We start from the raw sequence: 27,506 nt of genomic DNA, 5'->3' as shown, positions 1-27,506 counted from the left end.
CAGCGTCGCATGAAGTCGAACACACCTCTCTCTCCCCTTCTCTGACACAGTCTCTTCCTGCTGCATCACAACAGTCGGGTGGATCGGGTAACGCCGTGGCTATTTCCACCGCCTCGTGGAGTTTTTATTTCAATAAATGTAACAGAATTCCTCCGCGACAGCTTCAGCCCTCGAGCCCGTTGCCGTCAGCCCGAGCGGACGTCCGCGTCAGCAGCACTTCGCGTTTAAAGCACGGTGGGAAATGGCGAGGCCGGAGCAGGTCCTGCTTTTGGAACCGCAGCACGAGCTGAGATTTCGAGGTGAGTGAGTGACACGGTCACGGTCGAACGGCTGTGACATCGAGCGAACGAAGGAATCGGGTTTTTGTTGCCGTAGTGGAAGCGGGAGGTGACATGGCGTTTATTACGAGGCCTCGGTCCTCATAATGACCATTTAAGTGGGATACTTCAATAAACCTCTCGTTTAAATGTCATGAAATGCCCTTCGCGCGAAAGAACAGGGTGGAAAAATCGGTCGCCATAGAGATCTGCACAAGAATTAGCGAGAGAATGACTGACTAGCAGGATAGCTCGAGCTAACCTGGTTTAGGCCTTTACGTGCAGGCTGCGCTTGATGGGCTGGTCAACATTAATTCGGTTTGTATTTAGCATTTCATACTTGGTACTTCATACTTGGTTTTTAGTCAGGAACACTACTGGTGGTTTTTATGTAATACTGTAGGTTACAAGCAGCACGGTTGTTGACACTTGAATGATTAGTTAGTTCACCCATAAACAACCATTCATTCACCCTAAGGTCGTTTCAGACCCATTTGACTGTGTTGTCCTGTATAATGAAAGCGAATTGGGACTGAGACTGTCAATGTCTGGTTGTGGGAAGTTAGTGACATGGTTGACAGGTTTACAGTTTAATTTGACCTTAGCCCCTATAACTAACAATTGTGGATCCTCTTCGAAGGATGATTTATGGCTGATATTTCAGAAACATCCATATGTCCAAGTCATAGTAAAAGGGCTGACAAGTTTACAGTTTGATTTGACATGACTAGCCGCCCCTATAACTACATAACTCGCTACTGATATTTCTAGAAACATCCAGCTGTCAATTATCCGTTGTTTACTAATCGTGATAACGGGGTTGATAGGTTTACAGTTTATTTGACATGACTAGCTCATATAACTATAGGAGATATCAGTTCTGATATTTCCACAAACATCCACTTGTCAGTTTTCAGTTCTTTACTAAACCAAACCTTGGTAACAGAGTTGACCGATTAAATCAAGTAATTTAATACAGTTTTTGCAAGGTTTTACTTCAGGTTAAGATTCAAGGTATAGTAGATAGATAGATAGATAGATAGATAGATAGATAGATAGATAGATAGATAGATAGAGATATAGATAGTTATTTTTTGCCAATAAAAATAGAAAAAAGGGTGTAAAAAGTTGCAGTCCTGAAAACAACATAATCAAAATTGGGGATGCATAACTATTAATCGCCATAAATTTATTGAAGAATAAAAGTTTTTGTTTACATCGTATATGTGTGTGAACTGTGAGTGATAATTATAAATATGCACGCATGCATAATTTTAAGAAAAAAAAAATATTTTTAGGGGTGGGAAAAGATTAATCGTGATTAATCGCATACAAAATAAAAGGTTTTTTTTGCATAATATATGTGTGTGTACTGTGTGTAATTATTGTGTATATTTAACCACACACCTACATATATAAATAAAAAAAATCTGACACGATATATAATTTTTTAAAAATATATATAGAATATATACAAATATAAATAAATATATATACATATGTAAATGTTTTTAAATACATACATGAATGTGTGTGTATTTATATGTGCTTAATTAAACACAGCACACACTCATATATTATGCCAAAATCACTTTAATTTTGTATGCGATTAATCGCGATTAATCTTTTCCCATAATACACATGTAAACATTTCTTATATATAGATGCACATGTGTGTGTGTGTGTGTGTGTGTGTGTATGTTTATCTATACAAAGTTATTATACATAGTTGACAAACATATATATGATGTAAACAAAAACTTTTATTCTGCAATAGATTAATCGCGATTAATCGTTATGAATCCCTAAAATAAGTCTTTTATTTGTAATTTTTACTATTGGTGTTTATGATTAAGCAAACGAAGTAGGTGTTCATAAATATAGGACGTAGGGCTGCACGATAAATCGCATGTGTTTGTCAAGCGCATCTCGTCAGTAATGCCGGTTCCTTGATTAGTAGTAAATCACCATCAGCTGTTTTCAGATGGAGCAGCTTTAACTGCACAGAGCCGTAGTTTACTGACAATCGGGGCAATTTCGCATTAATTATCGCGGACGCATCGCCTGCGATATGTATGCGATATGGCCCAGCTTGTCAGGGAACTACGGCTCAGTGCAGTTAATGTCCCGCCATCTGAAAGCAGGTGTTGGCGATTTAATACTAATCAAGGAACCGGCATTACTGACGTGATGCGCGTGGTATCGCATGCGATTAATCGTGCAGCCCTAATAGGACGCTTCTTTTGTGTAATGCTTGTTTATGGCCACACCAGCAGCGTGTTAAAGGACATTTAAACATGCATTTGGCTCTAGGAGGTTTTTTTTTGGTGCCAAATGACACTGAATGCCTTTTGGTATTCCTACTGTATAGTCAAAATACTTGCCTGTATTGGAGGACTGGGCTACTTTGGTTAGTGTGAACCATGTCAGCATACCATCTCTCACTTACAAAGTTGTAGACACTAATGAGAGTTTTATTTAGCACTTGTAATACTATTCCTAAGCCAGGGTCCTTGATGCTTGAAGTCTTTTGTGTCGACTGTAGAGACAATCACAACAGTTGTAGACTGCAGCAGCAGCTGTGTTTTTGATGCAAGTCCTTTTCATTTACCCCATAGAGAAATTGAATTAAAGTAATGTATAGGCCAATACATGTGATGATAATATACTGGATGCTTCTATAGGGATCACATATAATGCAATTTCAACTTTTAACCTTTTGAAAGATAAAGTTCAATAGCCATATCGCAACCTTCTTATCTTATCACTACCTATAATGTTTAGTCCTTTCTTCTTGATAGTTTTCCCACTAACTTCCTCATTTCAAAGTTTGTAATGTGATTCATATCAAACCTGGTTACTCTTTGTTGTCTGTTATTAATTGTATTGGCTTTTGTCTATGGTTCACAGTCTATGGTTCATTGTTCATTTAGCAAACCAAGATGTGTTTTAATAAAAGCTTTTTTATTGGACAGGCCAGGGCTTGATATGTGGACACCAGCACACTGTGATGGGACATTAGATATACTTTTGGCTCTAAGGGCGCACTCACATTATCCCAACCAAACCAAACCATGCCTGGGCGCGATTGCCACCCCTCCCTACTCCCCCAGGTGCACGCACTCACACTGTACTTCTTATTGATCCGAGTCCGGGCGCGCTTTCGTCATTAAGATGCGATTGTTTTGAAAAAGCAGGAAGTAAAGCGCTCTCTTAACACTGGAACCCACCGTAATGATAAGTCTGTGTTTTTTTATTCGGAGTCGTTTGGTACGCGATTACAGACAGCCCTCTCACATGTCATCATATTGCTTAGTTCATCTGTCACGTGCGCAGCTCGGACATTCACGTAACCCCGCTGCGCGCATCAAAAGGTTTTTACGGAGGCAGATGAAGGTGAGTGGTCGCGCAACTGACGTCTTCACCTTTTGAATCGCGCTCAGGCGCGATTGCGCTCACACCACAGCCTTCCGCGCCTGAGCCCAAGTGAACCGCGCTCCGGCCCACCTCTGCAACCCGGCCGCGGCGCGATTAAACAATCCGCGCCCGGGCGCGGAACGAAGCGATCACACTAGTCAAACAAACCAGGCTTTGGGGGTCAAACGCGCCCGAGCGCGGTTTGGTTTGGATAATGTGAGTGCGCCCTAAACGTTATATTCTTTGCCAAATAACACTGGGTTTCTTTCAGTTCTCCTAATGTATTTAAGCTATTTTGTGGTCAAATTAATTGCTTGTAACGTATAAAAAGCCTGTCTTATGTTACAAGCTATATGTAACTAAAAATGTTTTGCAGAATTTATGCTCTCCAGGACTTATATATATACAACCCATACCTTTTCAACTCTGTACTATGATACTTTTTTGAAAAAGTCAGACCATAGTGACAACCGTATGTCTAGCCCTGTCCTGACTTACTAAAAGCTATGGATGAACCGAATGTACTGCAACCAAAATTGTTCAGACGAAAATAGCAAAACAGACCAAATACATTTTACCGAAGGTACAAAAGCCCAAAAATGTTTCCTGCTATGTTAAAAAAATTGTTAAATGATATGAAATAAATAAAGTAAAAGCACATTCTGAAAATGAAACTTATGCAGTGGTGAAAAATTGGCAAAGTAATTGGGAAAATAAAAAACATGTTCAGCCTCAGATGAGTGTTTTATTATTTTCGACTTCAACCAAGAATTTTTCTTTTTGGTGCATCCATATCAATAGCTAAACTTTTTTTGGCGTTAATATAGTTATATATGTGCAATATATCATGAAATGATCTTTTGCATTTGTTTATTGCCTGTTTTTCTTGTTGCCTGTTTTTCTTGTTCGGTAAAATCTTGAGCAATGCTATTTTGTGCCATAGCCTAACTGTTTAAAGGTGCCGCAGAATGTAAAATTGTTTTTACCATGTACAGAGCTCTTATTATCTATGTCACCCTACCATCTATGTCTTGGTAATGACATATTGTGAGCCTCAAACACTATTGTTTCCTCCTCCTTATGTAAACCTTTCGCATGCAAAAGTCCACTAACAAAAGGCCAATCTTACCGTAACACCAACTGTGATATTACAGTTGTGTGTAACATTAAATTACACATTAAATTTAGTACAATGTTGTTACAATAATACGGGATTTAACTTCATGTCATTAGAATTTTTCGCTTGTTGTATATTTTCAACTTGGACAAAGACGCATTTGAGCCGAATAGCGCGTGTTTTTGCAGCAAACGCGTCACCCATATTCCATCATTCGCATCGCCCTGCGCGAGGATGCGTCTGATTGTGCATTTGCATTGACTTTGTATGTAATCTACTCGCACAAATCGTTGAACTCGCGTTTGGTGTTTATGCCCGATTAGGCTGAAGTTCTACTATTGACATTAACTTAAAGTAACGTTTTGTAGATCCACACTGAAAAAAACACAAATAAACTTTTCACTAATGAACAATCTCCTAACAATTGTTTGTTCTTCAGAAATCTGTATCTTCGTCTGATACAGGCTCAAACATTTAAGGTCTTTTTGCTTTGAGAGCTACCAGCTACTGATTGACATAAGCCGTGCTGTGAAACAGCCAATCAGAGCAGGTCTCTCAACGTTATTATTCATGACCCTTCCAAATAAAGCAATAACAGCACTTGTCAATATAGAGAGAAATCCGGGGGTTGTAAATGGACATGTAAAACTGTTTCTGGATAATTTTGGCACTTAATAAAGTTAAGTACCTTCTATGTAGATATGAGAGAAAATTTTTAAATACTGTATCAATGCATTCTTTGGCACCTTTAAACAAATGTATCATTGTCGAAGAAGTGTGTCTTTGTTGTGCAGGTGTTGCATTGTAGATGCTGTGGCTACATACTTTGAAAGAAAAAGTAAAAAGCAAAACTATCGGTATAATTTTAAGTAATTGAATATCGTATCTAGTGATGCACCGATGTATCGGCCGCCGTTATTTATCGGCCGATTTTTGATGAATTTGAAACCATCGGCATATCGGCAATAGCACGAGAAAGGCCGATACTGATTGTTTATTAATTAACTGCATATAGAAATCCATTATATGTAAAAAATGAGTTATTGTTGTTAATAAAATAAATGCTAAATAGTAAAAACCACCTTTGAAGGTTGTCATGTTGTCTTATTATATTTGTTTTAGCTTAATTTGTGTCTCTCTTATTATGTTGGTCAGTTGAATGTTAATTAGATCCAATCCATGTTCAGTAAAAATAATTTGATGCAGAAATAAACCAGCTAATAGACCAACTGTATACTATTGTACACGAGTGTTTAATATCGGTATTGGCATCGGTATCGGCCAGAAGTTGTCTGTTTAAATCGGTATCGGCCCAAAAAAATCCTATCGGTGCATCCCTAATCGTATCTGCACAGAAATTTTGCAATGGTGCATCCCTATCTAGTAAAATACACTTTTCTAAAATTGGCCTAATTCAGAGATCCAGTGCATTGTTGCTTGACATTTACCTTGTTTCGCTTTAATATTTATAAGCAAGGCTTTCGTTTCACTACGGCATTTGTACTATTGCCCATAAATCCAGGTTTAGCTATTGGAACAAAACCCTAACTATGTCTATATTCTGTTCAGACGAAGCTTAATGTTACACAAGAATAATCAAATATAGAAAACATTTGAAACAGTAATGTCCAATTTTCTACATCTAATGTCCGAAAGCAGTTAGTGCTACTGCACAATGGATGATTGTATCTCACTAATGGAGCTGCTTTCTGCTACCAAGACTTAGCCAACATCCACAAACTCCGATTGAATTGTGAATTAAATTTAAACCTTTAATCATCATTATGTTTATACAATCCAGATCCATGTTGTGCATTACACCAGATCCAGGTGCATCACGTGCAGTCTGTTTTATAATAATATAACAAAGCTAAAGAGATCTGGAATCCACTGCATGGTTGTTGGAAGTAGTCCAAAGCCCGGTATGAGCTTATATTTTATGAATGAGGTACTACACATTTTTTAGTACTGGGATTGGCTGTGTTTTTAGATTGTAAAATTTTACGTTCAGCTCATAAAGAGGGATTATGAGCAAGATGCGGTGCTCCTTATTAAGGTTACATCATTTCTTTTAAGCATTTATGCAATTGACCTGTCCTACTGAATCCGACTGTCATGCCACGCCTCAAACTCCGCCCACACAATGCAATTCAATGATACTTCCCTAATGCTTTCTGGTAACATTAACCCGACCGCCCCGGCCATGCCATTTCATAGTTAAAACGTCTGTAGCCGAGGCTAGTCTGAGGCATTCAGGAAGTAAGACTAGCCAATAATAGGTGCATATTTTTCAACAATTATATGTGATGATCACATATGGGAAGTATAAAAGGCTTTTTGATCCCTCTGTGATCCGAACGGTTGTAATGAGGTAAAGCTGTCAAAATACGGCGACGTCTCCTTGATCTACGTGGAAAAATTACATAAGTGCTCATTGGTTCAGACCTTGGACAACTGAATTATTATAATGATCACGAAACATTCCTGTAATAAATATGTTTTAGGACTATAAAACAGGGTGTAAATGAAAGACAGATGTTGAAATACATAGCTGGAAAGACATCTGCACGCATGGATGCCAAGTGTCTCTCCGTACAGATGAGAATTGCATTACTGCAGACGGATTCGTCGGGTATTTCCGAGCTGGTCGGAGGGCACGCATCATATTTTCATTGTACTAGTACCATTTTTGGCAATATGTACAGTGTTTTACATCTGCAAAATATTCTCGAACGTTCCTTGACATTAATCTTAAACTGTGACATCGATTTAAATGTATGCATATCTAAGCATTACAGTATATTAGGGATGCTCCGATCAGGATTTTTGCAGCCGATACCGATCACTGATTTGTAATCTTCGTGATCGGCCGATTCCGATACCGATTTTTTTTAAAGCTGATATGCCAGCTCTTTGATGACTAACTGTTACAATCTTTCTAAATAAAATAATAACACGGATGTTGCCTTTGTTATATTACTTGCAGTAATTAGGTATATTATTGTTTTAATAGAGACTCAAATAAATAAGCACAACAAATATTTATTCTGCAAAGAGAAATTTAATATGGCTTTACAAAGGCTTATGTCTCCTAAAATTACTGAAAATAAAACACTTCACAGACTTTACTGTATTAATTAAATATACACGCATTCGTATGAAGTATAAAAAATCTTTAGTCAAGAGCAGAGAGTGATTTTATTGAGAGATGAATTAGGTTACTGCAGCTTTAAGACGTGAGAGAGAGATCGCTCTGTTCACGTGCACTGATGACAGGCTGCTGTGTGTGGGCGGCGGCTGAACGCAGACAAGCAGCTGTGAGGAAAATAAAAGTTTAAACGCTCAAAACTTTAAGACGCATGCAAATAAGAAACTTTTGGCATGAGGATGCAATTGTCCGTGATAGATATGTGTTGTATACGCTGTTTGATGGGGATGTGAAGACGCCTCGCGCTGTTTACCGGAGCGCGTCCTCATACGCATATCTCTGTAAAGGCAAAGAGAGACATACAAATCTGCACGCTGCACATGAGCAACAGGTTGTAAAAATGCTCGCGCTACGTAAAAAATGTCTTTAATTGCAACCGCATTCAGGATCCTTTTGATGACAAAAGTAAACAGAAAGATCGGTTTATGAGATCGGCAGATTTAGCGAGCACCGATCGAGTCATTTAATGCCATTATCGGCCGATACCGATCGGCGGTCGATCGATCGGAGCATCCCTACAGTATATGCCTGTATTTGTTTTGTTTTTTATGTCCTTAGTTTAAATCAGTGATTGTTGCTACATAATAAAAATAATACTGAAAAAAGAATATCTTTGTGCATGACACATGGTTTGCAATAACGTCGATCACCTTTTATTGCATCAGTTGCTCTGTGCACTTATGTCAGTTGCGTAGGAAGTCCTTTTTACCACTATGGTCAATTATTGGCCCTCTTTATCTCTCTGTCAGGGGCTTAAAGGGCTTTCGTTCTGCGTCTTTACTTCCGCAACGTAAGCGACATAATGGCTCAAACAACATAAGGCTTACGATGCGTTTCATGTGTCGCACCCTCTCAATAATTGAACCAGTTTAATAGCATGAACCCTGATGAGGTGTTGCATACTTGATGCCCATCACAAAAGCTGAGATGTTTAAGACAGCACAAAAACGTAATGTGGTTGATGTTTTAAGTTAAGTTAACATGGTATAAAATCGACCTTGTTGATGTTTCTGGACTTTATTGTCAGTACAAGTGATTGTAAAGAAAAAAATAGTTTGTCTTTGTAGTAAATTGAGTAATTTCAGATAGACTAAATAGACTAAAATTTCATCAGCACTATTTAGTTGATACTGCGTATATGAAATATAAAAGGCACAAAACACCTTTCGAACTTTCGTTGTGTCTGTTTGACCTTGGATCACTTCAACACGAATCTAAATAATGTACCATTCAAAACCTTTAATATATAGCGTTGAACCATATGTTACCCATTTACTCTGATAAAATCAGTTTACCCACAGCTAACTCCCGTGTTTTTTTCTTGGACTTCAAGCTTTATAGTGTTGCTCAAACATATGTGTAGTATTATACAATTGGTTTGTTTCTTTTTACAGAGAAAACATGTTTCCAACTGTTACAACACATCAGTGTTTTGATCTTCAGCTTATTGATTGGAAATGTTGAGCACTGATTCAAAGTCAACGCTCGTGTGAGATACTTCAGATTTTGATGGGGAAAAATAATGTAGAGATTGCGTTTTGAATAGTAGACGTTCCCTCCTAAAGCACTAACCGACGCGATCGTGATCGTCTAAAATGCCAATGATATTAATTTTTTGTAAACAATCACATGTGAATACTATGGTAATTTATCGCCCCTACCGACGTCTTGTTCTCCTATCGCTCGATAATAAGTCGATATAGTCGTTATCACGATACTTATTGGTTGAAACTAAAGTGGCCTTGGTGACATCATCAGAAAAGTTGTAATATCATGCACCAATTAATAAATCAAATTTTACCAGAAACGTGCATTAGGAAAGTATATAGTAGACATCCTATCCTTAAATCCATGTAGGGACAAAAAAACGTCACTTTATGTGCTGCAATTCCAGGTTTCCATCTCTTTTGTCTGTTGTCCTGGTCTTCCTGATGTCTCCGTATTGTTATCAGATCCACATGCTCCGTTCATCACCACAAACGTTTTAATTGTCTGATGGTGTGACACAGAGCGATTAGCATCGGCCTGTGGCAGAACAAACTTGGATTATTCCGTCTTCCTGAAAACATCCATTATTCCTGTTGGAGCGTTTAATGAATGTCATGCTTGAGAGACCGCTCTGTGTTTTTTGGATCGTGATGCATCACTCTTTTTGTAATGTGCCACTGATTTGATTTGTGTCGACTCATTTAGTCTAGGTGGTGTGAAATTGGTTTAAAGACCGTAAACTAGTCTGCATTCTGTAATTGCTTATGATCAGTGTGGGTTGTTTTTGCCTATTAGGATCATTTTGATTTTACGGATGTTCTCATCTTTTTGCATAGATTGTGAAGTAGAGTTGGGGTGCATTGCTTTATTATTAAAAACATCTGCTGAAGAGAGGACTACATTGAGGAAAGCATCAATGTTACTTTTACACATCTTTAGGGATGGCGGTTTAATAAAGTCTAGAAAATCAAGCTGTGATTGTTGTTTACCTGAATCTCATGTCAACGTCTCTTTCCCTTTCTCTATAGGTCCATTTACAGATGTGGTGACCACCACCCTCAAGCTTGCTAATCCCACTGAAAGAAATGTGTGCTTTAAAGTGAAGACGACTGCACCGCGCCGATACTGCGTGCGGCCAAACAGCGGAGTGATTGATGCTGGAACTTCGATCAATGTCTCGGGTAACTCGCCTCATTTGTCTTTTTGAAGTTCTTGCATTTTTTATTTATTTATGCCTCACATGTATCAATACCAGGGCTAAAATGAATATTCAGTTATAGGACAGTTCAGATTTGAGAGTTGATCTCTGTTTGTCTTTTATTGTTTTATGTCAAATTACCATTTTGATAAATGGTTTATAAAGAACAGACAGATCTTATAGATAAGGGCTTTAAGCCCGGATACACTGCACGATTATTGGCTGTCCCAGACGAAAGATTGCCATCGTGAAACAATAGTCGTGATTTCTGTGATCGTGGCTCTTCATCGGTGATCCTATGTCGTACAATGAGAGAGGTTCAAAGACGGCCGTTTTCCCGGTCTTGCGTCCAAAGATAGCCTACGATAGTTTTCTGACAGTGTCAGAAATTCAGCATGATCAACGCACAGTGTGTTTGCTGCTACGACCTGCGCGCCAGTATTTGTTTACCACGAGCGCATGCTGGTGACGTTGCGCAACGTGTGACGCTGCCGCCGAAGCTTCCGTGTCATCATCGTACAGTCTACATGCCTCTCGTACCCGAGTTTAAACGAGCCATGTCGCACAGTGTGATAAGGGAATGATCTTATAGGAGGGCAAAAATCGTGCAGTGTATTCCGGGCTTTAAAGGGATAGTTCACCCAAAAGTGAAAATAATGTCATTATCTTCGGAACACAGTTTAAAATGTTTTATATTTAGTCCGAGAGCTTGTTCATTGACCATTCATTGAAAATCTACGTACGGTACGCTGTCCATGTCCAGAAAGGTAATAAAAACATAAAAGTAGTCCATTTGACATCAGTGGGTCAGTTAGAATGTGTTGAAGCATCAAAAATACATTTTGGTCCAAAAATAACAAAAATTACGACTTTATTCAGCATAGTCTTCTCTTCTACATCTATTGTGAAGTGCATGCGCACCAGATAACACGTCAGCCGCGTCATACGTCATCCGCATGCGTTACTGCAGTCACGTGACTTTTGTCTCGCGCATGCGCTTCACAACAGACGCGGAAGAGAAGACAATGCTGAATAAAGTCGTAATTTTTGTTATTTTTGGACCATTTTTTCGATGCTTCAACACATTCTAACTGACCCACTGATGTCACCTGGACTACTTTAATTATGTTTTATTACCTTTATGGACATAGACAGTGTACCGTACGTAGATTTTCAATGAAGGGTCACTAAGCTCTCAAACTAAATATTAAACATCTTAAACTGTGTTCCGATGATGAACGGAGGTCTTACGAGTTTGGAATGACATGAGGGTCATTAATGACATTATTTTCATTTTTGGGTGAACTATCCTTTTAAATCCCAAATACAAGACTAATTTACGTTTATGCATGTAGCAGACGTTTTTATCTGAAGCGATTTGTGATTTATTTTTTATTAGTATGTGTATTTACCACTGATCTATATAAATGACTGGATTGCGCATGACGTCACACTTGTGAAGCCACCGCGCCGCCATGTTGGTATACCCAAACGTTCTATTAAATCAATGGACGTTATCAGATTTTAATGATAAAACATCACTTTACTCGTCTTCGTTTTTATATGTGAACTTACCCTGTACATTATTACAACACAAACGTCCAAAGCATGTAAATAGTTATTTACTGAAAGTTGTACATTTTGCGTTTTAATCAGTTATTATACATTCATCTTTATTACAGTATCAGATCAGCAGACAGACCGCAGCATATTTAGTATTAATGACAATAAACGTGCTCATTCTGAAATCTATATAAATAATCATGCTTTGTACCGTATGTGCATGCAATAATTTGCTAGTTTTAAATGATGTTATCTAAACTTACAAGTTACCTAAACTTATTTAGAGAAATAACGCTGACCGTCACAGTGTAGCTGAATGTCAAAAAAAACTTTATTTATACCCGTGTCATTAACAAATGCAACAGACACACTCACCTTAACGGTTTTTTATAAATCCATTATCCTGCCCGATTAAAACATAAACATTGCAAATAACACCAGAATTAACAAATAATTAACGTACACATATCCTAAAAATTAACCTTGTGTAACTGATACGCTGTAAAGGGGGTAAATTTTGATCATGATTTTGAATGGAAGTCAATGACGCTCTCTGCCGGTTGGGTATACCAAGATGGCGGCTCGAACTCTGCGCTGGCTTCACGTCACGCAGTTACGTCAAGCGTTCTATGCGCAATCCAGTCATTTATATAGATCAGTGGTATTTACTGAGAATCAAAACTATAACCTTTTGCTAATGCAGGTGTCTTTCAGCTGAGCTGCAGGACTCATTTGTTAATCTGCCCCAAATCTTTACCTTTGGTTAAACCAGAAGTTTACTACCAAATAGCAATGTTGTATGGTGTTTACACACTTTGAGGAATTACAAATTTATCACTTATGGGAAGTTCTTGCGAACTGGAACAAGAGAAAGTATTTTTTGTAGTTTTATTTACACCAGGGACGTTCATGTAGGATGGAAGCTTTTACGTAGCCTCAAGATATTTTTATAGCAACAGTTGTTGGTCTCTTAGACCTCTGAGAGTTTCCTTAATAACTCTGCTATTTTGAAATCTCAAAGCTTCTTGGAATCCCAATGACGTTCGTAAATTGCGGTCATTATTTCGTGTTTAGTCCAATATTTAGAGATTTTTCTCCATGGTGAATAGCCTGGTGCTTGTCAATATGCACAATAGCTTTCACTCACTCTGCTTTTTAGTATTTAAAATGAATGACAGGCCTGTTTTTTTTTTGGAATTTTGGTCCCTGGTGTCTTTGTTGATGTGGATACACCACGGATTTTACTTAATGGGGTTTTGACGTTCATCCAGACCTATGAGGCAATGTCCATGTTTCCACCCATCTCGCACATCACTGCGGTTCAGAGTTGTGAAGTTGTCTGTATACAATTCAAAAGCAACAACTTACAGCTGGGTATGTTCTGGCTTAAGGTCTCTCTGCTCTGTCATCTCTAACAAAAACAGTAATTCCGGTAATGCACTTACCATGGACGTCTATGGTGCAATCACTCCAAAGTGAGTTAAAAGCAGAAATGTAAAGCTTGTATCTGTGCTAAAGCACTAGCATGAATTATTCAGCAGGAAATGTTTATTATTAGTAGCGCTTTGTAGTTTACGAGTCCCTGACCCGGAGTATTCAAATTTAATGCATAACTAATCTTTTGGCCTACAGAAATTAATACTTGAAAATGTCCTACTTTTTGAGGATAGGTGTGCTATTAGTTTTCTTTTGTATTAGTAAATCGCCATCACCTGCTTTCAGATGGAGCGCCATTTACTACACAGAGCCATAGTTCAACAAGAAACTAGGCAAAATCGCATAGATTATCGGAGTCAATTTTCCTTGATTATGAATGCGATTTTGCCTAACTTCTCTGTGTAATATGGATCTGTATAGTAAATGCCGCTCCATCTGAAAGCAGGTGATGCAATTTACTACTGATCATGGAACCGGCTTTATTGATGAAACACGCAAGAGAATCGTAGCCGTTTTTTTTTGCACAGCCCTACCACTGCAGTAACTTATCGTCAAACTAGCGTGGTTTCAGCAACCAGCCACCTCAGCTTCACCGATGTCCCGCCTCTTTACCCATTTTCGGAATGATGCGTGATGACGCGTTGCCAAGATGGCGATGACAGGCTCCGCCAACTATTGGTTTAAAAAAATCTTCTTTACAAACGTATGGGTGATGTCACAGACACTACGTCCATATTTTTTACAGTCTATGGACAATGCAATCCATCTCGTGGGCTATATACTACATTTTTCTGTATGCACATGTGCAACCTACGCATACAAAGTCTACCGAGTTAGTGCACTTTCAGTGTGTGCGAACTACTCTAATGATGAAATTTAACGTCACACGCACTGTACGCAGACACTTGCGTAAGCGTAAATATTAGGGGAGTAACGATACATCAATATGGATCGATACATCGATTTTATTTCTTAACCATCCGATGCATCAATGCCAGACGTAAAAAAACGATTTGAGGTACCTTTATTTTAACACTTCCTCGATGTAACGTCCATCTTTGCATTTCCGCCGAAGCTTGCATTTTTGTTTTTCATCTGCTAGCGTCAGCAAGTGCGGTGCACGTACAGTGTGTAATGAAATGTATGGTGCATGCACTGTACGCAGACCCTTGCGTATGTGTAAATATGGGACAATACTACTTGCTTTAGGGTGTGCTCTTAAATACTCAGTGTGGTGCTGGTATGTTTTACACCGGCAAGCATCCCTTATTCACACACACAGTTCTCTAGACTCTTCATTTGTGATGGGACTACTTTTCCAGACCAACAGGGTGAACTTGGTTGGGTGGAATTTGCTCCTTGTAAACAGTGGTTTACGAATAGTTGCATTACGTAACCATAATATTTTCACTGCTTCCGATGTTCTTGCCTAATTGTGTACGTTTTCACAAACTGAGGATGTGGAAATGATTTTCTGATTTTTTTAACAGAATTCCAGAATATTTCTTTAACTGCTGGTCACATCGAGACTCCACTAAAATCCAAGATTAATACGGTATTATTATGGTTTACTGTTATTATCATGTCATGATAATATCATATTGCGACTTGATTTTACTTTTAACTCGACCCTGACTCTGAACATTTGCTTTGGAACTCGGCAGGTCAAGTACGTGTTTCCAAACCACGGGGGCTGTCTGGATTTCCTCACATTTTTTCCCTCTATTTAGGCTTGTAGATTTTGGCCAAAAAGGTTTTTGAGGTCACATTTTGTAATTAATGAAGTTGTTAACAGGGTTATCTCCAGGGGATCCGGTTAATTATGCAGAGGAATTTTTTTGTAGTTTTGTCTACTGTCAGGTGTTGCATTTTGGTTTAAGACAACGCTGAAGATGTGACCACACAGACTCGCTGTGATTAAAACGGCTCTCTTTTAATGTGTACATAATAAAAAATACAAGAACAGACGAGGAACAGCCTGTGCAAATAGCTCGTAAAATCTGTGCAAAAGAAAGAGGTCGTGCCAAACGCGGTTGCTTTCGAATGTCTGAAGACATTCAGTATGACCATAATAATCCTCCACACAGTTTTTTTATTTATCAAGATACATTATAAAAGAGAGCTTTGCGATTCAATTTCAATTCATCTGCTACAATATCAAATCAAATTATATAATATCTATTATATTTAGGACTGTCAAAAGATTAAACACGATTAATTGTGTGTGTGTGTGTGCGTGCGTGCGTGCGTGCGTGCGTGCGTGCGTGCGTGCGTGCAATTAATCGCGATTAATCTTTTGACAGTCCTATATATAATTTAATATATATATATATATATATATATATATATAAATAAAAATATAATTTTTTTTAATAAGATTTTGATATTCTATATTATATATAGATAATAAAATATATTATATCTAAAATAAATAAAAAAATCTATATTATATATAGATAATAAAAAATACATAAAACATTTTTCTTAATATATATATACAAAATAATTACATACAATAAACACACAAATATATTATGCAAATATATGCAACTTTTATTTGTATGCGATTAATTGCGATTAATCTTTTGACAGCCCTAATTATATTATCTTGATCTGTCTTTATTTAGTAATTTTTCATCGCAAATATTGGTATGTATGATTAAAAGTGACAAATTTGTTTAGTTGTTATGCGTATTTTCGTAAGCACATAATTAATTTGATGAAACTTGAAAAAAGTGATCAAATATACTAGACTTCCTCTCCCCTAAGTTCAAGGTTTTGTGCCAAAAATATTTGCACAGTACACGTCACTTGTCACATATTACCGGTAGGAATTGCACAAATAAAGGCTTGTCTGAAAAATCCTCCTCTTAGCTGCACAAACGGATACTCCTTACTGATAGTGAAATACCTTTCATTCAAATCATTGAAAAGTAGTTGGAACTGACAAAACAGGACATTCCCAATCTACTCCTGCCGTCTGTTTTTAGTTTAAAACACTGAAGCTGCTTGATTGCCGTGATGGCGCCCAAAACACGAGCGAAGTTTTAACTCGCCGCACACCTTCGGCCACATCTGAGAAAACCTTCTCAGCCTTTGAAATTAAATGATCATTTGTTTTTAATGAAACTTAGCAGCAGTTTTCCAAAATCACGCACACGTTCAGGCCTGATGTCAAAAAGGCTCCTTGAATCAGAATTTTGTGTCTTATAAAAGGGCGACGGGAGGTGAAATCACCCATCAATACTGATTTTCACTTTTGGGCCTCGTGCGGCAGACATAAGAAAGTCATCATTGTAAATCATGGTAACAGCTCGAAATTAGCTTTTGCTCATTGGAATGACATCAAATAACATGGCCTTCTTTGGATAGAGATGATGGGGTTGCAGACCTGAACTTCCTCGCACAACTAACACCTGGTTTGAGTTACAGGCTGAATGTGTTATTATCATGAAAAATGTTGTTTGGAAACTGTGAGAAAAAATTACCCTTGTGGGGTCATTGACATTTTATCAGCAACAACGTTTGCAGTGGGATTACACGAAATAAATGGATAAATCTCTTTGTTTAACGTAGTAATGTAAAGTAATTTCTTTCTATGAAAGATTAATGCTGTTATTCCAAGCATGTCATCACATTAGGACTTTAGTGAACACTTATTTTTTCCCCTATTATTTAACAATAAAAAAAATCGTATATTGGAACCGTGGCTTGGCGCAAAGTTTGAACCTGACTCGCAAAATTTTCTGTTTTCTTTTCACTGTCCTGACAATAAAAAGTCTAACAGATTGCTATGCATGTACGATTGATGTTATCCTATTTGTTTGTGTTTACAGTGATGTTGCAGCCGTTCGATTATGATCCGAACGAGAAAAGCAAACACAAGTTCATGGTTCAGTCTTTGCTGGCCCCGCCCGATATGACCGACACGGAGGGAGTGGTGAGTAATGTAAATTTTATTTAGTACTGTAATTCTTACCGTACCACCTGGTTGGATGTTTATACTTTAGTGCTCAGTGCAGATGTTTTGTTAACACTTTCTATTACGAGCTAACCAAAAGAGGGGGAGACATAGGCGAAAACATTGCATACAGATCCTGTTACCGTGTTTTAAAGTGTAACAATTCCCATTTAACATTGTGAGAGATGGCGTAAGTGATAATATTATGACAACCTCCAGCACCGAGCAAGTAGGTATGAAACAAATGCTGTGGGTTTGAAGTAATATAAACAAATGTCAGATAACCCCAGCGGCGTTCGACAGGGCCAAGAGCAAGATTCAAATCTCTCGCTCGCAACTCTGTGCTACAGATCTGCTCAGATTTCTGAACGGAGTGTGAATGTAATGATAAATAGGTTATGAAAATGTCAGAAAGTGGAAGGGAAAAGAAAATACAGAGCAGAGATTTAGCCATTTATTCACTGTCAAAAGCCATCTACAAAACACGATATTAGATGATCAACCTCGTTTTCTACTGTTTACATAGGCAGCTAACTTCTAAGGCTGCTTGCTATCTGATATGAGACGATAGATGTTTTAAGATTTCATGAGGTTGCTCATTAGCTTGTTAATAAGTTACCTGCTTGAAAAAACAAATATCACACACCCAAATGTTAGGGTACAGTTCTTTTTTTTACTTGAATGGGACTTTTCACTTTTAATAGGCCTAGTTTTAATACTCAATTTACTTCTGTAAACGGCAATTTGCGTCAATCCTGGCCATTATTATCAATGAAAATTTGTCGCAGTGCATTTTCAGATTGTCTCGTCTATAAAGGATAAGGGTGTCACGATTTCGATTTTAAATCGAAATCGATTGAAATTAAGTCACACCCTTGAACTTCGAAATAAAAAATGGGATCGTCGATCCTGCCACGCCCCCATGTCACGTCCGGTCGCCTTGCCAAGCGGGGGAAAAAAACCTCAGAGATTTATATTTTAAACACGAGGGATGTATTGCTACAACTCCTTCCTTGAAATGCATATCATAAACAGGATTACTACCTAGTGATCTGACTTCGGACAGAGCGCAGCTCTCTGCACGTGCACGAGAGTGAGAGAGGCGCCAAGATGCAGCGGGTTATATTTTAAACAAAAGGGATAGTTTGCCATAGCTCGAATGAAACGCATAAAACTGAACAAATACGTAATGATTACTACTTTAGTTTATGTTTAGACTTCGAACAGATGCGAGAGCGCATGCACGTGAGACAGAGAGAAGCGCAGCTGCTTATGACGCGCTGGATTTATTTCAGATGTAAGGAGTCCAAGACGCGCGCATTAAAGCAACACTATGTAGTTTCCGTGTAAAAATGACTTAACAGCTCCCCATGTGGTTGAAAAGCGCAACAGTGCCTGGTATCAGACACTCTTCTGAAGGCAGGGGGAGGGGCAGGGCTGTGTGCTCTACCCTCCACCGCCACTTTCAGAGTGTGCTTGTAGCAGCTAGGAGGTTGCTCAGGTTGCAGCAACAGTACAATTTGTCCAGTTAAAAGTTGTTCTATCACTGAAATAATTTTAGAGAAATTATTTAAAGGTAAAAAAACTACATAGTGTTGCTTTAAGTCCATGTGCGTGCAAGAAGGAATCCTACAAGCTTTCTTGCGTAAAGTGAAGCCCACAAAACCCCCATGCGAGGAAAAGCACGTTATGTGCATGTTAATGTGAAACTATAATAATAATAATAATAAATAAAGCATTTTTATATTTTTAAAAAAGGGAAAAAAAACATCAAGAATCAAATCGAATCGTGACCTTAGAATCGAAAATTTAATCGAATCGAGGATTTGGAGAATCGTGACACCCATAATAAAGGATGTATCTTATAATAATAAAAAGTTTCGATTTTTATATAAAACTATAAGTTGCTAAATTTGCTGCAGTGCCTCGGTTTTAAAGGGTTAGTTTACCCCAAAACACCCTCATGTTGTTCTAAACCTGTATGAGTTTTTTTATTCTGTTGAACACAAAAGACGACATTTTACTAAATGATGGTAACACTGTTGCCAGTACCCACTGATTTCCATAGTATTTGTTTTTCCTACTATGGAAGTTCAACAGACGAAATTGAAGAGTTTGGTTCCAAAATGCATCAATCCATTTTGACTAATTTCTCTAAAAACGTGTTTTCTACAAGATGAAGACCAATATTTCCTGTTACAAAATTTCACATAGCATCTTTAGGTTATAATAACATTAAAAAAAATACATAATTTGATTTTCAAAGATTTATTATAAAAATTGATTATTTTTTTGGAAAAATGCAATAAATCCACGGCAAGTTTTTTTTTTATCAAAATGCTATAAATCTATTGAATTGATATATAAATGTGCATTCATCTTTGCCTTGTTATATTAATTTAGTTGACTAGTGTTAGAAAAATGATTAAAAAAAACATTAATGGCATTAATCAAAACACTTACTTTGTCATATGAAGAACACTGTCATTGCACTGTTATACTTGGGATATCATCGCTGAACTTTTTTGACAGCGATCAGCTGTAAAACGTTTTGGTCTTGCTTGATTTTCGTTGACTTTGCGTAAAATAATTGAAAGTTTTTCATAAGATCGCCTGGGGTCAATGTGTTAGCATGACAGAAGTTTGATGCTGTCGTGTGAGAACAAGCAACCACCAGCATATTTTTTTCCTCCCGAGTGCTTCTCACAAAAGTTATTCGATTTCAATGCTTTACATTTTTTTCCCCACAGAAAACCACCACAAGTTCATCAATGCCATCAAAATTACTAGTTAGTTTTTTTTAGATGAGGAAAACTAGGATTTCGTGATCTTCAGAGTGCCGCCATCCAATGCGTGTAATGGTGTGCTTTGATTGGTTAAGCAGATTTATTGCGTCTGCAGAGAAGGAGGAGTGCCGTTTGTCACAGTTTGTAAAAAAGGGAGAAAAGATGACAGAATAACATGGCGGATATCGGATTTCACGTAAAATAAAGAATAGATTTTTTTTATGCTGACCTGATACAATAGTGATTTTGGCGGTAACTAATTTTTTTAATGGCTCTTCAAATACTCATACAGGTATTAACGTGAGGGTGGGTAAATGATCACAGAAATTTCATTTTTGGATGAACTTTCCCTTTAAATTGTAGTTCAAATCTTTTTGTGTAAACTTGTGTAAGATGTGAAATTTGTATATATTCTTCTCTTACTCCAGTGGAAAGAAGCCAAGCCTGAAGATCTGATGGACTCCAAGCTGAGATGTGTCTTTGACATGCCCACTGAAAATGAGAAAACGGTAAGTGGATGTGTTTCCTCTGTTATTTGTCGTGTTGTCTTTAAGCGAGAGTTTTACACCTGTCAGATTGCCTCATACCTTTAACAGTGATGTGAGTCATGAGTACCTTTTATAACAGCGTTTAAGATGTATTCATTTTTATTTACATCTGCTGAATAAATCAGCTTTCCATTGAATTTGTTAGGATATGACAATATTTGGCTGAGAACTATTTAAAAATCTGGAATCTGAGGGTGCAAAAAAAAAATGATATTAAGAAAAATCCCCTTTAAGATGTCCAAATGAAGTCATAAGCAACTGCATCCACTCACAAAAATATATATTTTTTTATATATTTATGGCAGAAAAATTACAAAACATCTTCATGGAACATGATCTTTACTTAAAGGAATATTCAATTTTCTTAAAAGAAAAATCCAGATAATTTACTCACCACCATTTCATCCAAAATGTTGTTGTCTTTCTTTGTTCAGTCGAGAAGAAATTATGTTTTTTGAGGAAAACATTCCAGGATTTTTCTCATTTTAATGGACTTTAAAAGACACCAACAATTAACACTTAACTCAACACTAAACATTTTTTTTCAACAGAGTTTCAAAGAACTATAAACGATCCCAAATGAGGCATAAGGGTCTTATCTAGCGAAACGATTGTCATTTTTGACTAGAAAAATAACAAATATACACTTTTAAAGCACAACTTCTCGTCTAGATCCGGTCCAGGGCGACCTAACGTAAATGCGTAGTGACGTAGGGAGGTCACGTGTTACATATATAAAATGCACATTTGCAGACCATTGTAAACAATAAACTGACACAAAGACATTAATTTAGTATCAGTTGACATAAAACAACGTAGGAACGGTCCTCTTGTAAACACTGGGGCGGAGTTTCGCGTTCGTCCTCTGTGACCTCTTGATGTCATGACATATTGCGTAGGGTCACGCTGACGCATCACGACTGAACGAGAAGTTGTGCTTTAAAAGTGTATATTTGTTATTTTTATTGTCAAAAATGACAATCGTTTTGCTAGATAAGACCCTTACGCCTCATTTGGGATCGTTTAGAGTCCTTTGAAACTCTGTTGAAAAAAACTGTTAAGTGTTGAGTTAAGTGTTAATTGTTGGTGTCTATTAAAGTCCATTAAAATGAGAAAAATCCTGCAATGTTTTCCTCAAAAAACATAATTTCTTCTCGACTGAACAAAGAAAGACAACAACATTTTGAATGACATGGTGGTGAGTAAATTATCTGGATTTTTCTTTTAAGAAAATGGAATATTCCTTTAATGATTTTAGGCATAAAAGAAAAATCGATAATTTTGAACCTTCCAATGTTTTTTTTTTTTTTTTTTTTACTTTTGCTGCAAACTACTTTTTTGGTCCAGGGTTTTGTGGTCCAGGGTCACATATGTGAAAAGCTCTCTAAAATGTCACATGCAGCGCTGCTTAAAAACACTCCCAAATTGACCGAAAAACGAGATTTTCAATCTTATAGTTATTTTCATAAATGATGTCTTATTCTTAATTCATTTCAATTTATATGTACTTGTCTGTATTATGTGTGGTGGCAGCATGACATGGACAGCAATAAGATCGCCTCCAGTCTTTCTAAATCTGAATCGTCTACGTTGTCTATGAAGTCTATGGCCTCTAGTTTGGATGATGGAGAGGTGAAGAAGATCATGGAGGAGTGCAAAAGGCTTCAGATGGAGGTTCAGCGACTACGAGAGGAGAACAAACAGATTAGGGTAAGTGTGTGTTAGTTTTGTGGTTTACCAATATGTTGTTGGTCACTTCTTATATGGTAGCTATTTAGTACTTGCACAAATGTGATAAACCCGTAACGGTCTACTTATTATGTTTGTAACCCTCGCTATATTAAACAAACCAGAAGCAGCCCTTGATCTTGTTTTAATCAATAGCGGCCTCAGGGCGGTAACCATATTTGGAGACCGAATCAAAGATAACTCGCCTTTACTCATCTAAGCAGATGAACCTACAGCTGGGACGCATTATGGCTCCAGTAGAAAATCAAATTGTGTTTATTATCATAGATAGAAGTGTGTTTATTAAAAAGGGCACAGGGTCAAAAGTGATTTTTCTCCCACCCCCAGCAGGAAGACGACGGCCTGCGGATGAGGAAGAGCACAATAATGCCCTCTCAGCACTCTTCCCCGGCCGTCCGAGTCAAAGAGGAGGGGCTCAGCAGCAGGATCATCGCTCTCATCGTGCTGTTTTTCGTGGTGGGCGTCATCGTAGGCAAGTTGGCCTTGTAAAATCCAAGAGGCGAGCGCTACAAGCATGCATCGTGGACGAATCGAAATCAACACAGACAAGTAACCAACGCAGAATTCGTTTAATCTGAATGACATATCATTTGGGTAGCTTTGGATTAGAGAGGTGTGTAAAATTTAAAGCGATCAAGGAATTTCATCATGTAATGTGCATTGTAAAAAAATTATCCGACACGGCTCCTGGCTCGAAATTGTGAAATCGTTCCTTCCTGTACCATTTCTGATGCAAGTTCAAATGGATAACAAACGTCACCGATTTTAACCACTAAAAGTGTCGTGGGGATTTTCTAACACCAGATGTGTGATTGAATGAATGTTGTTTTATCACTTTTCTTATGGAGGTCTGCAAATGTAATCTGTATAGAAATGCTATAAGTCTTTGGAAAGTGTCACATGTGTGTTTAATTTATGCATACCAAAACATCCAGCAGTATATAGCCTAGATATTTTGATGAGTTTGCATCTCCAAGAGCAAGTAAATGATATACTACTATCTTCCTCATAGCATAACATGCGTTTTGTTGACGTTTCATGCATATGTCTTGAATACCAAAAGGTATATATACGTTCGATCTGATTAGCAAATAAAAATGGCTTGCGCAGATCGGCCAATCCTTATAAGCAAATACAGTAAGTGTGCTGCTTTCAAGGCAAAACTACACCACAAACTGGCTTTCAAGTGATAACTTAATGGTTATTATTTTTAGACATTTTTAAATGGAAATCGACTGTTAAAAGCCGCTGTTACTGGGGACGTGTTGGTGAAGCCATTTGATTTCCATTCACCTGCTCAATATTTCAAATATATTTCTTTGTAGTAACTGCTGTTTATGTTGGTAAGGCACAATGCTGATGGCTCCCAATTCCTTGTATTCAAAATCAAATAGATGATTCACCTTTCTTTGTCTTTATTCTTTTGGGAGGGGATATCTGCTTGAATGCATGGCTCTGTCGAGAGCAAAATCAACATTTTCTTTTATTAAGCTGCTCCATAGGTCTCCTGAGCCCGCCTAGCGCACACAAGTTTCCATCTCGCTGCCCGTAGACCTGAATGAACTTTTGATCCTTTTATGATCGCGCAGCTGCTTATTCGTCATGTTATGACTTTGTCATACACGCAAGTCGAGCTTCATCTGGCCCGTAAACACTGTTACCCTCGGAAAGCGAACAAAGTAAAGCGCTCGTGGCCTTCAGGTCTTTTGTGAGTATTACATCGCCTGTATTCTAGCCATGCCAATCTACACTAATTTCCAGACAAATGCATGGCTTCGATATGCCTTGTCGGCGGTCTGAAACGCACACGCAAGCGTACGGCTTTTAAAACACTCCTGAATATTCTGCACCGTTTTCCTCGGCCCTCTGCGTTCTCGGATGTTTCGATTTAAGTTAAAGCTTTTATTGCACAGAACTGTTTATGCACTACATTATAAAGATTGGCATCTTCCCATTCAACGCTATGACCTTTTTATTTTCATCACATCAGACTCTTCCTTCAAGGGGCCATTTTGTGACCTGATATGTATTTGCGTCATAGTTTGGTGTTGTGGGGGTATGTCTTTTACTTTAACGTTTCTCCCCCCTCCCCATTGAAAAGCTTTGTTTTCAGATCATCTTATTGCAGATTTTTAAGAACTGAGGAGCTTACGATGTTGACAAATTTTGCTTTGTAAGTAACTTAAGATGTTCAGGGTATAGTGGTTTCGGACTGCTGTTTATGATGTATATTTCATAGAGGAATGCGATTGCCATTGAGGGGGGAGGGCTTTGGGGCCTGTCAGCCAATCGGCTGGCTCATTAAAATACTTATAGCGCCCCAAACCCTCATATGTGATGGAAACATGAAGGTGACAGTTTTGTATGTATATAAATAAATAAATAAATAAATGAGTCTAGGATGAACATTAAGGTTGATATTCCTAGTCAAGTAGTCTATAATGGTATATAAAGAAACCCCAACTTTGTTGGACTATGTAGCATCTTAATAAATTAAATCAATAAAGCCCCAGACCAAACTTCTTGTGGTCGTCTTGTCTATTTTTCTGTCCAGTCAATGTTTTGTGTGTTTGTACTTGATGTTTGTGCTGACAAAAATATGGCAATGCATTATTTCATTTTACCTCATAATTCTTTTGCAGTCTGGTATTTCTTTTATTCAGACTGCTCTGCTGTGTTAATGACTAAATGATTGTTTAGTTTAGTTTAGTTACTAAATGTTAAGGTTCGTATAATCTTCTGATCTTTTATTGTTAGTAAACTATGAATCAAATGTTGTTGTTGTTTTAAGTTATTGATTTATTTCGGTAACGGGATCTAAGAAGTGCATAGCAAAAAAATAACCTAATGAAAAAAACAAATACTGATGTCGCCACACAATCTCATAGCCATGATTCGTACACATTTTACGAAGGTGGATTAAGCCCATACATACTACACTCTCCTGTACGCGCATGTGCAACATACGCATACAATGTATGCAAGGTTTCAAAAATTCGGCGCTGCACGTACGGTAAATGCGCACTCTTCTGATGACGTAAAGTGCGTCACACACACTGTATGCGGACCCACGAGTACGATTAAAAAAGTGGTGCATACTTCGGCATTAATTAATACGAATACAATTAAATTCGAATGTTTTTCTACAATCCACTATCAGCCTGCAGTGTTGGGTTTGGGAGGGAGGGTTAGGGGTGGGTTTTCATTACTGTATTTTTTCCAATAATCGTACGTTTTTGACCTTCGTTAGAATTCACACCAAGTAGCCACCTCCTAAAATACGTACAAATTCCCCTGAGATCAGATTGGAAATCACAATACAAGGTTGGTTGTTTCATTTAAGTCCATCTCTGTGGGATTGGATTTTGTTTACCACATCCTACAAAACGAACAATAAAGATCCATAGTTGGTAACATTAGATAAAAACTACATTAACAAAGACATCCCATGTATGAAAGATAAGCAAAAAATAAACTAAAAATAAAACTAATGCTGAAATTACAACACATTCTCATGGCGATTCGTACGTATTTTATGAGGTGGCTAATTCGTCTGAATTTGTATGATCAAATTTGAATGTTTTTCTTCAGTCTGCTATCGCTCCATGACATCGGGTTTAGAGGTGGGATTTCATTACTGTATTTTTTTCTAATAAGGGTACGTTTTTGACCATTGTTACAATTCATGCGAATTAGCCACCTGCTAAAATTAGTACAAATTTCCCAGAGATCAAAATTACAATACAAGGTTGTTTGTTTTATTTAAGTCCATCTCAGTTTCTGTGGGATTGGATTTAGTTTACTACATCCTACAAAACTGAACAATAAAGATCCATATTAGGACACATGTTGGTAACATTAGACAAATCTACATCAACAAAGACCCATGTACAAAGTAATAAAGATTGGCAAAAAATAAACTATTAAAAAAAACTAATGCTGAAATCCCAACACAATCTCATGGCGGTTCGTACGTATTTTACGAGGTGGCTAATTCGTATGAATTTGTATAATCAAATTCAAATGGTTTTCTTCATTCTGGCATCGGGATCAGAGGTTGGTTTTTTATTACTGTATTTATTTATTTTTTTGGATAATTCTACGTTTTTGACCTTCGTTAAAATTCACACCAATTAGCCACCTCCTAAAATACGTACAAATTCCCTCAAGATCACATTGGAAATCGCAATGCGAGGAAAGGATACAAATACAAATTGAAAGGATGATTACAAAAATATACATTTTTAATGATACAAATATATCTTTTTTTTTGTTTACTACCTATCTATACATTAATGCTGTGTTTTGGGAGATATGAAGTACTTTTTTACTTGTTTACCACTAAATTCCTCAACTACACCGTTAGCTTGCATGTAAAATATCAATTTTTATGAAAAAATCACATAAATTATTATCTAAATTTGATTTAAATAGTTTTTAGATATTGATCTTGATGTTATGTGTTGAATTCGGATATCTGCTGGTTAGAAAAAAAACATAAAAGAATTACACTTTAGGAAATAAATAATTTGACCATTCATTTCAATAGATGTGGCCAACTGCTCACATCACTACTTTAGTAATACATTTTGTGAATTGTTGTATATATAAACATTAGAAAGGACATTAAAAATAAATATTATTTCAAATAGTAGAATTGTTTTGTAGTTTTTGATGCATTTTGAAATGTCTGTTTTTCCCAAATGCCACAGAAATT

General features: G+C 37.3%; 1 protein-coding gene across 2 annotated transcripts; it reads left to right on the top strand.

The window, feature by feature from the left end:
- The first annotated feature begins 32 nt into the window (after positions 1 to 32).
- Positions 33 to 25,308, top strand: vapb (VAMP (vesicle-associated membrane protein)-associated protein B and C). Of its 2 annotated transcripts, none has more exons than XM_065279656.2 (6): positions 33 to 299; positions 10,576 to 10,728; positions 17,582 to 17,685; positions 20,921 to 21,001; positions 22,574 to 22,750; positions 23,120 to 25,308. In XM_065279656.2, exons 1-6 carry the CDS (start codon positions 242 to 244, stop codon positions 23,276 to 23,278), a joined length of 732 nt encoding a protein of 243 aa, XP_065135728.2. In that variant the 5' UTR covers positions 33 to 241; the 3' UTR covers positions 23,279 to 25,308. The 2 variants fall into 2 exon arrangements, with proteins under 2 accessions (XP_065135728.2, XP_065135727.2); XM_065279655.2 differs by having other exon boundaries at positions 35 to 299; positions 23,117 to 25,308.
- The last annotated feature ends 2,198 nt before the right edge of the window (positions 25,309 to 27,506 follow it).

This window comes from Paramisgurnus dabryanus, chromosome 7, assembly GCF_030506205.2.
Source record: "Paramisgurnus dabryanus chromosome 7, PD_genome_1.1, whole genome shotgun sequence".
Taxonomy (NCBI): Eukaryota; Metazoa; Chordata; class Actinopteri; order Cypriniformes; family Cobitidae; genus Paramisgurnus; species Paramisgurnus dabryanus.
This window is presented reverse-complemented; position numbering and strand designations above follow the sequence as displayed.

Excerpts from the sequence above, each read along its gene's own strand:
- vapb (XM_065279655.2), top strand. The coding sequence starts at position 242 with ATGGCGAGGCCGGAGCAGGTCCTGCTTTTGGAACCGCAGCACGAGCTG. Across the intron at positions 21,002-22,573 it reads CCACTGAAAATGAGAAAACG|CATGACATGGACAGCAATAA; the intron begins GTAAGTGGATGT and ends GTGTGGTGGCAG. Across the intron at positions 22,751-23,116 it reads AGGAGAACAAACAGATTAGG|CAGGAAGACGACGGCCTGCG; the intron begins GTAAGTGTGTGT and ends TCCCACCCCCAG.